This window comes from Mytilus californianus, unplaced genomic scaffold (assembly GCF_021869535.1).
Source record: "Mytilus californianus isolate M0D057914Y unplaced genomic scaffold, xbMytCali1.0.p SCAF_2, whole genome shotgun sequence".
NCBI lineage: Eukaryota > Metazoa > Mollusca > Bivalvia > Mytilida > Mytilidae > Mytilus > Mytilus californianus.
Genome location: NW_026262668.1, coordinates 68178042 through 68195045, shown reverse-complemented (window position 1 = coordinate 68195045; position 17004 = coordinate 68178042). Strand labels below are relative to the sequence as shown.

Here is a 17004-nt window from a genome sequence, read left to right as displayed (position 1 = left end):
CATTTTTTCCATTGTTTAGGAAATCGTGGTTGATAGAGAGAATCTTTCAATAGTAAAAAAATTTTCAATAAAATATAATCTACAAATAAGTCAACATGAACGAATCGTTAATTATTTTACTCAGTTATCGCATTTATTGCAGAAACTAATAGATAGAGAGAAATTGTAAAAAGCAACAGTGTTTATCAAAGTAGGATCTACAAATAAGTCAACACTGATGATATCATAAATTGATCCCAAAGATGAGCTATCGCCCTTGAAAGAAGATTTTTGTTTTCCATTTTTGCAGTTTCTACACAAACTATAATAGATAGAAGGAAACAGTAAAAAATGTAAAAATGTTCAGCAAGATACAATCTTTAAATCAGTCATTATGGCCAAAATTTTCAATTGAATCCTTATAGAAGTTATTTCCTCATAATGATGACTTTTATCTATTTTTTGTATTTTTGTCAAAACTTGTATGAGTTATAGAGAGAAACTAAAAAGCAAAATAAGATACACAAGTATGTCAACATGGCCAAATTACCACACTAGTAGGCTTTATTGCCATTAAATGATGTTTTTTTTATCTCAAAATCTTTTAAGAGATAGATATAAACTGTAAACAGCAAAAATGATCATTAATACAAGACCTACAAAAATGCCACTAAATGACATCTTCAAATAAGCAAACATAACTGATTTTAATAAAGGAAAAAATTAGTATCAAAATGGCACATATATTTACCAGGTGAGCGATTCAGGCTCTTGGTAGTCTCTTGTTCATCCCTCTAATAGTTCATGTATTAGTAATTTACATTATCTTGAGAATCATTGAATGGATAAAACGAAAGCAGATTAAGTCAGCTTTTACAACTGAAACCATACACCAGGACATGTTAACCAATTTTCCTGCAAGATGTCAGTTTTATTTTTAAAATATCAAGAACAGTATTTCAAATGTCAGGTGTTGAAACTATCATTTCTCAGGTGGAACTCATGTAAACTAAGGTAAAGTCCCTAGAAGATTGTTGTTTCCCCTCAGACATATCTATTTCAATACCTTAGAATTTTTTTTTAAATCCAGATTGAACTGTCTTCTATCTTTAAACCTCATCTTATGCAATGGAGTTTGCCATTGTGACTACCAGAATGTTGGAATTTTCAAATTGCTTTTTGTAAGTTCCTCAGTCATCTTGAATTGCCTAATAAGATATAAATATTTTGCAATTCCTTATGTATAACATGTATTATATGTTTTATTTCAAGACTTTTGGCATTTCTAATACTGTGAATTCATTATTATTGTTGGGTTACCAATTTTTGTGGTTTTCGCAGGAATAGATGAACTATAAATTTAAGTGCTTATTAAAGTAAAAGATTCTGATAGACATGACACGAGAGTTATCTCCCTTCAGCATTGAACTGTTTTGAATTCAGGAAAAAAAACAGGAATCAATGAAGTAATTTCTTTATTTAAGTATAACTAATTTGTTATAATATCCAAATGGTATATAAATTAAATCAGTTAAGGTATTTCAGTTATACAAAGTCATTCCATTAAAGAGGTTAAAGGACAGTAGTTGCAAGACAGTATGGTTTTATTTATAACTATAAACTGTGTGTTTTTTTTTAGGTATAACACTGATGTGAACTTTACACTATACTACAATGATTACATCAAATTATATAAAGATGTGATTTATAAAGTTGTACAAAAGGAAGACCCAAATCGTCCATTTATAGCCTCTAGTCCAGCTAATGGTAAGGAGAGTATGGCTGAAGGATGGGTTGCCAAAATGCCTTGGGATGAACATTATGGAGATAGTAAGTAAATTTATTTGAAAAAAGATGTGAGGTCAATATTTATAAGACAGCTATATGACAAACTCTCAAGAATCAAAATATAAACATACAGATTTATCATAAGCCTTTGAAAAATGAGAAGTTCCATCAATATGTAAGCTCTTGAATGAGTTGTAAAGATGTCTGATAGTGAAACAAGATACTGGAAAAGCTAGTTTTTTATGCTATCACTGGATTAAAAGAGGTCCAGACAGCACTATCATCAAGCTTCACACTTTATGAATTGCAAGAAACTCTTAAAACTATCAAAAATGTTCACATAGGTCCCAGCAGTTATCATAATGTTTTTGAATACTTGTAAACTGAAAAACAATAGATGAATGTGTATATAAGTATGTTCTTGTTATCCTTTTATGCATTATTTGATATAAGAATATCATACTAAAAGAGAGGAGGACGATATCAAAGGGACATTCAAACTATTAAGTCAAAAAACGAAAAAATGACCAAAAGACAAACAACAGTATACAAAACACAACAAAATACTAAGTTAGTGGTAATTTTCCACCAAATAAAACTGATCACCATGAAATAGCACAATAGTGCTGAAAGTGGTGTAAAACACCAATCAATCAATCAATCAATAGTGGTAATTTTCCTTTAAAAAATATAAACTATCAAATGTTTATTTTTCTATTGTAGTACATGAATACAAATATATGGATCCATTCTTCATGCCATCCTCTTACAGAATACCACGGTTTTCATCAGAATATGGTCTGCAGTCACTACCATCATATGAGTCTCTGGATGCTGTCCTAAAAGATTCAGATCTGTATTACTGGTCTGATATGCTAGAACACAGGCAACATCATCCTTTTGGTATAACATTTGTTTTTTTTTATTTTTATACATCATATGTTTATAAACATATTCCCCTATTTTTCCTATAGCTATCATTGGAATATATCTATTATTAGTTATCCTTGATGACTGAAGTAATATGATTGGAGCTCCCTTATTGTAGGAGCAAAACAAGCATGCTAATTTGAAGAATAATTGATGTATAGCGTAAATTCCAAAATTTGCGAATATGGTAAAATGCAAGATAATCCCAATCTTCCAGTGAAAAAAATAGTCATCCACATGAATTGGATTGTAAAAATATTTTTTATTAAGCTGCCCTTGCTTCATACTAACAACTTTCACTTGAACAATGGGCTAAAATGTTTGCCAGTTGATCAATTTGAAGAGATAATTCAAACTGCAACTTTGGAAAAATTATGGGCCAATTTACATTGTGAAAGGATAAAGCCTTTTGTATAAGCACAGTTAGTAATTATATACCATTTTTGTGATAATGCATTTCAAAATACCTTCAGCTCCCCTACAAATTTGTAAGTACTTTGCTATGCCTGTGCACACTGCCTTACAAGTTTTTGAGTCAGCTCTAAAATATTTCTTTAGAACAATGATTAATCTGTATTTGTTGTTGAATACATTAGTAGTACATATACAATATCAGTTTCAGTTTAGTAAGACATTTAGTACTATTCCTAGGAAAGCAAAAACTTGTGATAGAAAATGAAAGTAACAATATAAACTTTGTGCGTCCAAAGTGCTTTGCTTGATTTACCTTCAACAGGAAAGCTCATATCCAAGCATTTGAAAGTCAAGGATGTATAAGACCTAAACATGTGAAGAGCCATATGAGTAAAAGGGACCTAAAAAAAATTATGAAAATAGCCAAATTTATCTGACGTCAACTTTGCCTGAGGGAGTTGGAACCTTAGTTTCTTAATAATTTCTTAATTTATCAATGTGAAAAAGCTCTCTTTTCTGAAAATGCACCATAGAAGTTTGAGAAATGGTGTAAATCATTATAGGTGAAAGAGAGGCAGACGATATCAAGGGGATATTCCATCCATAAGTTGGAGTCAAACTGAAAATGCCATGGCAAAAAAAAAGCGATGATAGACCACAATCTACAAAACACAGCATAGAAAACAGTTTTGCTCGTGTCAGTGCATATTTTGTGATAAGTCTCATTCCATGATGTCACATTTGAGCTAAAGAGGACAGGATTGTGGTTATAATAATTAGATTATATCCAAATGAAAATTTGGTAACATTGAGTGTGTTTCATTGTATGGAATATGCATGTCATTTCCATTAAGACTTGCTCAATTCCTTTGAAAAATGAAAGAAGCTCTTGTATTCAATTTTTTTGCAAAATCTCTGGTTAACTTTGATTGGAAAGGAGTAGGCTAGCCATGGTGAGTCAGTTGAAGGGTATAATGCATCAGAGCTGAAGTGTATGATAAGCCTTCAGCAGAAATGCTAATACATCAGCAAAATACTTTTAATTTTGTTTATATTATTAGGTATGGTTGAGATGATGGCAGAAGTTATCATGTACTTACATTTACCAAACAACCCTGATAAACAGAAGTTATTTATGGACCAGATTTATGTGACACAGGTAAGTTAATTAAGCAATTTTGATAAACAGTTGCAATTTCATAGCGTTGTCAGAAAAAGGCTGAACTATATAAGAATTTATATATGTTTATTAAGTCTCCCAAACGAAGTTTGGGAAGACTTATTGTTTTTGCTCAGTTCTTATTATTATTATTCTTCTTCTTCCTCTTCCGCCGCTTTTAAATTTGAACTTGTCCGCACCCGTTCTCCAAAACCACTTGTCAGATTAACTTAGGGTTTCACAATATGTTAGACTAACATGTCTAGTGGTGCAATCAAGGTTTTGTTTGTGCAATGGGGTTTATAAAGGAATACTTTGAGGGGTAAAAAGAAAAGAGGGTTTTACTTTAGAACCCTATGGGATTTTATTTTTTTTAATTTTCAAATGATTATAAATTGAAAACCGTTTGTGATAGACACAATCTTTTTAATTGAAAATGTTCTAAATGATAAAGCCCATTAAATGAAATACAGGGTTAGTCCCCAGGGGCCACCCCCACCTCCTGCCATTTAAGAAAGTTCTAATACCTTGTAAGTGGTCAAGATCCCCACCCCTAAACCATATATATTTTGGTTTGTTATGCTAAGTTGGTTTGATAGATATACAGGGTTAGTCCCCAGGGGTCATCCCGACCCCCTGCCATTTGAGAAAGTTCTAATATCTTGTAAATGGTCGAGATCCCCACCCCTAAACCATATATATTCTGGTTTGTCATGATAAAGCACATCAAATGTAATACAGGGTTAGTCCCCAGCGGTCACCCCCACCCCCTGCCATTTAAAAAAGTTCTAATATCTTCTAAGTGGTCAAGATCCCCACCCCTAAACCATATATATTCTGGTTTGTCATGCTAAGATGGTTTGACTGATATACAGGGTTAGTCCCCAGGGGTCATCCGACCCCCTGCCATTTGAGAAAGTTCTAATATCTTGTAAATGGTCGAGATCCCCACCCCTAAACCATATATATTCCTATTTGTCATGATAAAGCACAACAAATGAAATACAGGGTTAGTCCCCAGGGGTCACCCCCACCCCCTGCCATTTAAGAAAGTTCTAATATCTTGTAAGTGGTCAAGATCCCCACCCCTAAACCATATATATTCTGGTTTGTCATGCTAAGATGGTTTGAATGATATACAGGGTTAGTCCCCAGGGGTCATCCCGACCCCCTGCCATTTGAGAAAGTTCTAATATCTTGTAAATGGTCGAGATCCCCACCCCTAAACCATATATATTCTGGTTTGTCATGATAAAGCACATCAAATGAAATACAGGGTTAGTCCCCAGGGGTCACCCCCACCCCCTGCCATTTAAGAAAGTTCTAATATCTAAGTGGTCAAGATCCCCACCCCTAAACCATATATATTCTGGTTTGTTATGCGAAGATGGTTTGAATGATATACAGGGTTAGTCCCCAGGGGTCATCCCGACCCCCTGCCATTTGAGAAAGTTCTAATATCTTGTAAATGGTTGAGATCCCCACCCCTAAACCATATATATTCCTATTTGTCATGTCTCGAACATTTGAATGACGTATACGGTCAGTCCCCAGGGGTTCCCCCCACCCCCAATGTTCTAATATCTTGTAAATGGTTGAGATCCCCACCCCTAAACCATATATATTCCTGTTCGTCATGTAATGAACATTTGAATGACGTTTAGGGTCAGTCCCCAGGGGTTCCTCCCCACCCCAAATGTTCTAGTATCTTGTAAATGGTCGAGATCCCCACCCCTAAACCATATATATTCTGGTTTGTCATGCCAAGAGGATTTGAATGATGTACAAGGTTAGTCCCCAGGCATCACTTATGCATATAACTTTACTGGACCAAACCAATTTTCACTGGACGTTGCCCAATGTCAAGCGACCCTGGGAATTACGAATTATGGGAGCTTCGTTTGGGAGACTTCGTAACAGCATCCTGTAACAATCATTTCTTGTTAATAATAGACATTTGTTTTAGTAATTTCTTTTTTTCAGATTGACCAAGCAATAGGAATGAAGACAGAAACTGAACACTATAGACGATGGCAGAATAAACTTGATGATAAAGGCAGAGGACTTACAATGGGAGCTATGTACTGGATGCTTAATGACATTTGGCAAGCTCCCACATGGTCTTCACTTGGTAAGTTTACGTTCAGTTCAAATGTTGAACCTTATCAATTTGCTTTCTGAATGACAATGAAATGAATTATTGTACAAAAATACTTATAAAATATTAATATATTTAGTATAAAAATGAGGAGATGTGTTATGATTGCCAATGAGACAGCTATCCACCTGAGTTAAAATGAAGTGTAAGTAAGCAATTATAGGCCACTTTATGGCCTTCAACAATTAGAAAAACCCATACTGTATAGTCAGTTATAAAAGGCCCGGGCACAGAAAATGTGAAACAATTCAAATTAGAAAACTAACGGCTTAATTTATAACAAAACAATTTACTAAAGTCAAATATGACAGGCATGAACTAACAACAACCACTGTACTACAGGCTCCTGACTTGAAACAGGCACATAAAGAATGTAGCGAGTTAAACATGTTTGTGAGCGCTCAAACCTCCCCCTAATCTGGGACAGTGGTGTAACAGCACAACATAAATACAAACTGTAAAAATCAGTTGCAATTGGCTTAACTCAAAAGATTGGTAAGAGGCACACAATAACTAACAACATCGGTTTGCACAGAATATTTCTTAAACAATGGAGAATGTTCTATTCTGAACATTTAAATATTATGACAACTTCAACATATGTGTAATCTTCCTGTGAAGTTTCATGTGGGTTTAAAACTGTAGGAGGAGTTGACTACACAAATTAGGTACGGACTTTTCCCTGTATCCCTGCCCACCCTCTCTACATCACCATACTATCAGCTGGTTTTGGACTTTGTCCAACCAGGCCAATAAAAAGTGTTTCAAATTGATTCAAAAACATGCCATAAAGGGAAAAAGAAAGTTTTCTGTCTAGCTTTTTATGTAAAGTGTTGCCATTTAAACATAAAATAGGAAAAAATAGAGATCTCTGTGAAAATTGAAATAATTGTTGAGACTTCAACTACATTAAGGGATTAGGAAACACAGAATTAAGGCTTCGACAAACTTTATATTCAAGTACAAGTATAATAGGTTGGGTTTTTTTTTGTGACAAAAATAATGTTAGAAGATCTTTTTTGGATGTCTGCACTGTATGTTTTTGCTCTGAACCAACCATAAAAACCAATGATTATTGACCTGTTTTCATTGAATTTGGTGGAACATTTTTATTTATGCTAATTTTTATATTATAAAGATTCCATTTCGGCATGTGTGTTCGACTCCAATCTTAATTGACTAGGATTGTCAGTTATCCTACTGTGATCTGTGGTTCTCTCCAGGCACTTTGGCTTCCTCCACCAATAAAAACTGACCACCACAAAATAGCCAACAGTGCTAAAAGTGGCGTTAAACACCATTCAATCATGTTATAAAGAGAACACTGACACATAAATGTTCATAAAATAGTCCATATTAGTTGGTCATTGTTCTAACTATCATACATTGTGATAATGGCCCATAAATCCTAATTTAAAATATAAAGTTGAAATAGAAGCCATATTTGGGCCTTCTTGAACTTACCCCTTGAAAGACTTTAAATTAATTAGAGTATTTTAAATGTTATTGTATTTAAAACTTTTCAATATTGACCAGTATTGTTTGTGAACACCAGTTTATGTTCTTTTTTTTTTAATAACTAAAAATATGAAAGATGGTTTTTATTCTGACTAGAGGTACATGTTCTGTGACATCATTGTATTGCCTAACAGCTAAGCACACAAAACTGTGTTCACGAGTTTGCATAGGTGTAAATCCTGCTATCATTTTTTTTTTCAGAATACTCAGGGAAATGGAAGATGCTGCATTACTTTGCCAAAAACTTTTTTGCTCCACTTTTAATTTCACCAACACAAGAAGGGAACAATATAGAGGTTTACATCATTGTAGACCAGATCCCATCTTCTGTACACAGACATCCACAAACAGGCCAGGTTCACTTCAAACCAATCACTAATTTATTTGCACCATGGAATCCACATCCTCAGTCGCAAAATAAACCACAATCAAATGTGACATCTGGTACCTTGTACATACAGATGTACTCGTGGGATAGTTTAACACCACTTCATACTTGGACACAAAATTATAATGTAAGTAAAATGTTACCAAATATATTAATGATCATTAGTATTTCTCCTAAAATTGTTTTCTATTTTTTTCCTTCAGATAAATGGTACTGGTATAGAATACTATATAGATATAAGAAGATGTGGTATATGTGCCAATAAGACAACTCCCTATCCAAGTCAAAATTTATAAAAGTAAACCATTATAGGTCAAAGTACGGTCTTCGACATGTTTAATTGTGTGTTTTATCAAATGTTGAAAATTGTAAAAGATTGTTATGAGTCTTGAACAACATATTGACAAGCCTTAAGCTTACAATGAGCTTCTATCATATTAATGCAACCCCTTTAACCTGTCTTAGATTCAAATTATTAATTTTCAACTTGTTATTTTGTTGGAACAAGAACAAACTCATGTATGTGGAAGTAGATATAAAGCCAAATGCAATAAGCTGGAAACATTTGAATTTTAAAACTTTTTAGATTTCATTTCTGCCAAACTGATTTTGATAAGGATGTCTGTTTCACTGAATTGACAGTGATCTTTTTGAATGATTTATTTGAATCAATAATAAAATATATTTTACGGTACAATTTTTTAGAAAAATCCAAAATTCCAGAGAAAAATAAATGGCAAATACTACATTCTCGTGAAAATAATGTGTTTGTTCCCGCATCATAATATGATTAAATCCAGAATTCTAAACGATTTAACAAGCTGTTCCTGAGTTCCTGAATCAAGACGTCCTGAAAAAGGTCCTTCAACCCCTTTTTATAGTGCTATCACGAAGTCTGTTTTGTAATGGTTTATTTTACTTTGCTTGGAAAAGGTTGCAGATGAAGGCAATAATAATGTATTGGAATTATAGATTACAATTGAGTAATGTGCGCAATATGATAAACAAATCAAATATTTTTCCTTTATATCTTACATGGTCTCGTTTTGAAAATCAGCTTTCTGAAGTCAGTATTTCAATCAATGCTACTATTGTCGCCTACGGTAAAAATCATTGTATTTAACCATCTTTAATGGTCAATTTAGCATTGTAAGTTTTTTACTAAGTTTTTATTTTTCATTTATTGGCTGAATAAAATAAACTGTAGTCATGTCCCTTCTCGTTTTGCCATCTGTGGGTGTGTTAGTGTATTGTTTTTTTTTTTTTTTACAGTTACAGAAGACAACCGACATGGTATTTCAAGCTGATGTTAATGCAATGATGTCTACAGCTGGATGTATCAGAACAAAAAATTGTTTTCTTTACTTCCACTTGGGGGATCCAGTTAATGGTCCAACCAACTGGTTTTCACTTTCAACTTTTAAAGATGCAATTGGTTTACAAAATGCATCAATACAGGTAGGTTAAATGTAATGATATTTATCGCTATTTTACGAAATTTTCCTTTGATCTTACTGACTGATAATTTTCTTTCTCAGCACAGTAGAGTGATATGAAAAATTATCGCTAGAAACTAAGGGCACACGTGCCATTGTCAATGAAATTAACAACGTCGTCATAGGTAAAATAGTGATAAACAGATTATCATTGGTCATCTATAAATACTGTGGATTCATTATTATTCATGAGGTACTAATTTATGTGAATTTCTTTTGTGAACCACTAATTTAAGTGTTCAACAAATAACAAATTTACTATAAAAACTTGTACACTGAATTTGATATAACAGTAAAATCAACAGTCAATGAAAATTGGTACCCACTAAAAATAAATGAATCTACAGTTCTTGTCGTTAATATAATTTTTATGTCAGATTTGTGATTGCAGATATTTAATTTGGGAAACTTCTAAATTAAGGATGTTTGCTTCTCTGTTTCAAAATAACAAGCTTTTTAAAAGGCTGTTATAAATTGATAGTATATAAATAACAGAACTGAAAAAGCAGAAAAAAATGCAAGGTCTGTGTTCATTGTTTTTGAGATATAAGCCATTGAACATTTGGCGGGAAATGATTCTCTCTAGATTTTTCATACATTTAACATTGGTACCTTTTTTACTTTCAAAAAGTATGAAAAAGAACAAGGATTTTAAAAAATATTCATAAATTGCTTTTTAAACTAAATGTAATAAAAACATGAAAAGAAAATTAGGAGTCAGCAGGCAAAATTTTTTAATGGCACCACATGAATAAAACCATAGGATTCTGAATATCTGTCAAAAAGTTGAAAACATTATAAGCAAACATCCTTAAGAAGTACATGTCTATCTAAAAAGTGTCATATGAGACTATGTTCATGGTTTAGGGATTCACGTTAAGTATGTGTAAGGAGGTCAGTTTCTAAATTATTTTTTAGGAAGATTTTATTCTTTTTTATAATTGCAGTCTTTATCATGATTTCAGTATCCTCCTTGTAAATTCAAAATGTTTTGATCCAACAAATTTTCAACATATATTTCAGTCATAATCAATTACATTTTCGATGTATTTATGTGTGTCCACTTTTGTCAACATATATAAACATCATATAAACATACTGGTAATTATATATTAAACAGATGTATAATGACTGGATTAATCTGTCCACTAGTTATCATCTAGTTTAAAGCTGCAACTAAGAAACCTGGATAGTACTTATGATATCTATTTTGAGTAATTTTGATTAAACTGTTGGAGCATAATAAGAATTTCATGTAAACCTAGCCACTTTTAAGTTTTATAGATGTTTGTTTAAAGCACTATGCGTAATTAAACAAAAATTTAATGTTATGAAAGCTATGAGATATGTTTGAAATAATATGTTATACATTGAGCATAAGAATTTATGTTAAACATTGAGCATAAGAATTTACTATTATTAATTGACAATTTTTATACGACCGCAAAAAAATTTTGTGGTCGTATATTGGTATGACGTTGGCGTTGGCGTCGTCGTCGTCGTCCGGCGTCGTCGTCCGAATACACATTGGTTTTCGCACTCTAACTTTAGTTTAAGTGAATGGATCTTTTTGAAATTTGACCATAAGGTTAAATACCACAAAAGGAAGGTTGGGATTGATTTTGGGGGTTATGGTACCAACAGTTAAGGAATTAGGGGCCAAAAAGGGGCCAAAAATAGCATTTACTAGTTTCCAGACAATAACTGTGGAAGGGTGTATGGATCTCTCTGAAATTATACTACAAGTTTCCATACCACAAAGGGATGGTTAGGATTTGCCTTGGGGGGTTATGGCTCAAACCGTTTAGGAATTAGGGGCAAAAAAGGGGGAAAACAAGGTTGTCCTGGTTAATGGACAAATACTTTAGTACAAAACATAATTTAAAGCAGTGTAAGGGAGATAAATCAAATACATCATTGAAATTATCTCCCTTACACTGCTTTTAAATTATGTATAAAGTAATGGTTAATGAACAATAAAGATAATTTAAAACAGTGTAAGGGAGGTAATCCAAATACAACGTTTTGGTTATTTCCCTTACACTGCTTTTAAATTATGTTTAAAGAAATGCATATTTATAAAGGAAGACCAGTAAAAATATCTGCAAATGTTGCATCTTTTTTTTTTACAAAAAAATCCATATGAAAGATTTGACACTATATTTTTAATTCTATTACAAAATAGATTAAGTTAGCACTATGGTAAATTTAAATGGGTAATTATGGTTGCCAACTCCATTGGAAATTTGAATTGAGATTATGACCATATCTTGAAGGAAAGAATTTTTTTGGGGAAAAAAAGGGGGGGGGGATAAAAAGAAATTGTTGGGGGTCAATTTTTTCTCATTTCAGATTTCAGAAATTAAAAAGAATTATTCTTCAAATATTTTTTTTTTTTTCAAATTTCAAATATTGAAAAATTTCAAGAAGTAATCTTTAATTGCACAGTATGGCGCATTAGATTTGTAAAATCTTTGATCACATTTATTTATTTGTTATGCCGAATCTAACAGTGTATTTATATTTTTAATTTTGGGTCCAGTTTTCAAATTGGTCTACATTAAGGTCCAAAGGGTCCAGAATTAAACTTTCTTTGATTTTAACAAAAATTGAATATATGAGGTTCTTTGATATGCTGAATCTAAACATGTGTTTAGATTTTTGATTATGGGCCCAGTTTTCAAGTTGGTCCAAGATAGGGTCCAGTATTTAAACTTTGTTTGATTTCAACAAAAATTGAATATATGGGGTCCTTTGATATGCTGAATCTAAACATGTATTTAGATTTTTGATTATGGGCCCAGTTTTCAAGTTGGTCCAAATTGGGGTCCAAAATTAAACTTTGTTTGATTTCAACAAAAATTGAATATATGAGGTTCTTTGATATGCTGAATCTAACCATGTATTTAGATTTTTTATTTGTAGGCCCCGCTATCAAATTGGTTCATATTGAGGTCAAAAGGGTCCAAAATTAAACTTTGTTTGATTTCATCAAAAATTGAATTATTGGGGTTCTTTGATATGCCAAATCTAACCGTGTTTTTAGATTTTTAATTTGGGTCCTGTTTTTTAAATTGGTCTTCATTGAGGTCCAAAGGGTCCAAAATTAAACTTAGTATGATTTTAACAAAAATTGAATTCTTGGGGTTCTTTGATATGCTGAATCTAAACATGTGTTTAGATTTTTGATTATGGGCCCAGTTTTCAAGTTGGTCCAAGTTGGGGTCCAAAATTAAACTTTTTTTCATTTCAACAAAAATTGAATATATGGGGTTCTTTGATATGCTGAATCTAACCATGAATTTAGATTTTTTATTTGTGGGCCCCGCTATCAAATTGGTTCATATTGAGGTCAAAAGGGTCCAAAATTAAACTTTGTTTGATTTCATCAAAAATTGAATTATTGGGGTTCTTTGATATTCCAAATCTAACCGTGTATTTAGATTTTTAATTTTAAGTCCCGTTTTTTAAATTGGTCTACATTAAGGTCCAAAGGGTCCAAAACTAAACTTAGTTTGATTTTAGCAAAAATTGAATTCTTGGGGTTCTTTGATATGCTGAATCTAAACATGTGTTTAGATTTTTGATTATGGGCCCAGTTTTCAAGTTTGTCCAAGTTGGGGTCCAAAATTAAACTTTGTTTGATTTTTACAAAATTTGAATATATGGGGTTCTTTGATATGCTGAATCTAACCATGTATTTTGATTTTGGACATTGGACCATAATAGGTAAATTAAAAAAATTCAAGTTCTTAGACCACATTCTTTCTGTGTCAGAAACCTATGCTGTGTCAAATATTTAATAACAATCCAAATTCAGAGCTGTATCAAGCTTGAATGTTGTGTCCATACTTGCCCCAACTGTTCAGGGTTCGACCTCTGCGGTCGTATCAAGCTGCGCCCCAGCGAAGCATTTTATTGTATTGTATTTTCTGTCATTTTACCAATTTCAACTCCAAAATCTCAAGTATACATTTTATGAAACATACTATTCATATAGATTTAAATTCTAATAGATATTTTCATTTATGAAATTAAGACTATAAAGAGAGGTGGAGTTTTCCTTCAATGAGACAGCAACTTAACAACACAACACACCAGGATACATTGAGATGTCGGCATGAGGTCTTCAACAATAGACAGGTGTCAATACAAAGTTCCATGCTCAAAATTTACCAAAGTAAGTAAGTTGTGAATGAATTTGACATAGATTATTGAAATCTGCCACAATCACCCTAATTGCTTGCTTTTTATTATTTATATATATTCAAGAAGCACATATTTACTGAAAAACTGCTGTTTACAATTTTTTTCAGATAATTGATGTAAAAGAAACAGTTCCTATGAAAGAATTTAACATCACACTACAAAGTACAGCAGTAGCCCCATTTGTATGGTTGGATGCCTACAAAACAATGGGTAGATTTAGTGATAATGGATTCTTAATGATACAAGCACAGAAAGTAGTAACATTCTATGCCTGGAATGACACAAGTGGTGCTAATTTAAAGGCCAGCTTGAATGTCAAATCCTTAATGGATATTTACTTTTGATTATTTATTGTATAACTAAAGATATTCATTGTGAGCTATGAGCTAATGATGTGAAAATTCTGTATTAAATTCAGACTTACTGTGGATTCATTTATTTTCGTGGGTATCAATTTTCGTGGATAGAGAAAAAAAGACGTTTCGTGGTATACGTAAATTCGTGGATCGCTGATAACAAAAAAAAAAAATCCGATACGTAATTCGTGGATTTCTTTTTAATTTAGGAGATCATATACCCTCCTTGGTTTGATCAATAATAAAACAAACAAAAAAGAAAGAATTCATTGAAAAGGTTTTGAATTGTCAAAATCCTCGCTTGGTCAATCTAGGTTAAAGTGTTCATTGAAAACTTCAATTACAATAATGGACAGAGACAACTAATTAGTTGTTTGTTTTACAATTTATAAATTCTTGTCGGAATTTTATAAGGCATTCAAAACTCTATGATCAAAAGCTCATTTCCCTAATCACGATATAATATATAAGTTTAAGTAAAAGGTGTGAAAATAAATGTTCCTGTCATAAATGATATTACCTACGGGCAATATCCCCGCACCGTTAATCCTATTGATTTTTAATCACCAGTAAACCAAACTATGACACGGTAATTAACAACTTGCATTTATTTTCCATGAACAGTTTAAATCAATTTTAAAAAGTAAATTGTCACTGATATTCGATATATCTATTATTGATTTAATCAAAATACTTGTATCTTCTTTCAAGAAAAACACGTGTTATGTTACAATGTTTATCGTTAGTCAACACTATACTAGAACTGCATAACATAACTGGAAATAAACATCCGACTCCATACACATTTCTCGGGATTATTCTTCGTTGAATTCTTAAATTCGTGGTTCGCTGAGACCCACGAAACCCACGAAAATTGGTATACCACGAATAAAAATGAATCCACAGTAATTTTGAATAGAAATTATACAGCAAATTTATATGTTTTTCAATTCAGTACAATTGTACATATTGTGCTGGTAAAAGTGTGAAAAAAAAGGCTGTGGTACAGTAGAGATGGAATTTTCACACAGGTTTTATTTTTCTAGTGATGTCAATTTAAACAAGCAAATATCCATGTGAAAATTAATAAACTAAAAATTTGTTGTGAAGAGAACACTTATTATGTAATGTGGCCGTTAAATTTATGCATTGAAGTCACAACAATAATCCACATTCACACAGTATTCTATTTCTGTTAAAAAAAAGAATGAAGGGTAATTAATGTTAGTTGCCTGTCACCTAGCCAAAAAAAAGGACAAACATCAGTCCAGAAAACACTATACAAAAACATAAGATCAGGAGTTCAAATTAGTGTGGGTCCAAGGTCCACGACCTGTCTTTTTTAGGAGAGGACTTTTCATTTTAAAATTACAAAAGTCAAGGACCTACCATTATTTACACTGATGCTTGATACATGACCATTGATTTCTTATGGAGGACCCTTCACTTAAAATTTCAAATGGTCCTGGACCTTTCATTATTTTAAGCAACTTTGAACCCATACAGATTGAGAAACATGAACCCCATCAACTATCATTTTATATCAATTTTTTTCTTTTCAATATACCAGTATTTCAAATCATTGTTTGATTAGGGTGCATAAAAAAACATATATTATTTATCGAAAATCCTTTGCTCCATCTGTTGGTTATCCACATCATTTAACTCTGGTGGATAGTTGTCTCATCGGCAATCATACCACATCTCCTTATTGTTATAAAGCTATCAATGTATGTTAAAAGGTAGTATAAGTCATCTTGAGGGATGAATAATTGATAGAGTAGATGGAAAGCTAGGTAAAAATGTTTATTTAAACTGTACCATAATACCTGTAATGAAGTCAGAAATATAAAAAAATAATCCTTTGTACAATGGATTTTGATTTATAAATACCTGATTACCATTACTATTTTTTATGATTATTAACGACTTTTCCTTATTATATGTATGATTGTTTAATTATTAGGAGGGTGAATGGTTATTTTTTAATGATTATTAAAAAATGTTATGAATGTTATTTTATAAAAAATTATATTACAAGTTTCAAATATATTTTTTTTACTATGAAAAATGATTTGTGATTATTTTATAACCTAGTCTATAGGAGTTTTACTTTCTGACTGACTTAATGATGGTTTCTGGTACGGGATCCTTTAGGTTACACTTCACCAGACCTTTCACCATGACAATGGGTCAAAATCGCTTTTCAATTTGCAGCTTAAATTCATCTCTTCATACTGATCAAGTTGTTTAAAAAGTCAGCCCATACTTTGGATCAACAGTGGTTTCTTAATACATAAACCATATCAGGGATAAAAAAAAAAACAGTTGAGGTAGTAATAGTAAATCGGCAAAAAGATTCACTCAAAGAATGGATTTTGAAGGGAAAAAAGTTACAGTATTTGCAAACTGTTTGGCCTTTTCAGATTTAATTGTTGTATAATATTTTTATTAAAAAAAAGATTATATTTCACTTTTAATATTGTAAGTATCATAATTGTTAAGTATTAAATTTTGAGTAATATTTTTGTATTGCAAACTTTGTGGTCCTTTAATATTGTATTGTGTGTAATAAGACTAAGTTGGTAAATTTGTAGATTACAAACATG

General features: G+C 31.9%; 1 protein-coding gene across 1 annotated transcript in view; it reads left to right on the top strand.

Moving 5' to 3' along the window:
* LOC127729337 (beta-mannosidase-like) overlaps positions 1-14463 on the top strand; it is a 61919-nt gene extending 47456 nt beyond the window's left edge. Inside the window, exons 15-21 of the mRNA XM_052237094.1 lie at positions 1619-1809; positions 2491-2670; positions 4173-4270; positions 6254-6401; positions 8148-8461; positions 9607-9792; positions 14147-14463. Of these exons, the coding sequence (XP_052093054.1) occupies positions 1619-1809; positions 2491-2670; positions 4173-4270; positions 6254-6401; positions 8148-8461; positions 9607-9792; positions 14147-14383 (1354 nt within the window). The 3' untranslated portion in view covers positions 14384-14463. The remainder of the gene's footprint in view (positions 1-1618; positions 1810-2490; positions 2671-4172; positions 4271-6253; positions 6402-8147; positions 8462-9606; positions 9793-14146) is intronic.
* The last annotated feature ends 2541 nt before the right edge of the window (positions 14464-17004 follow it).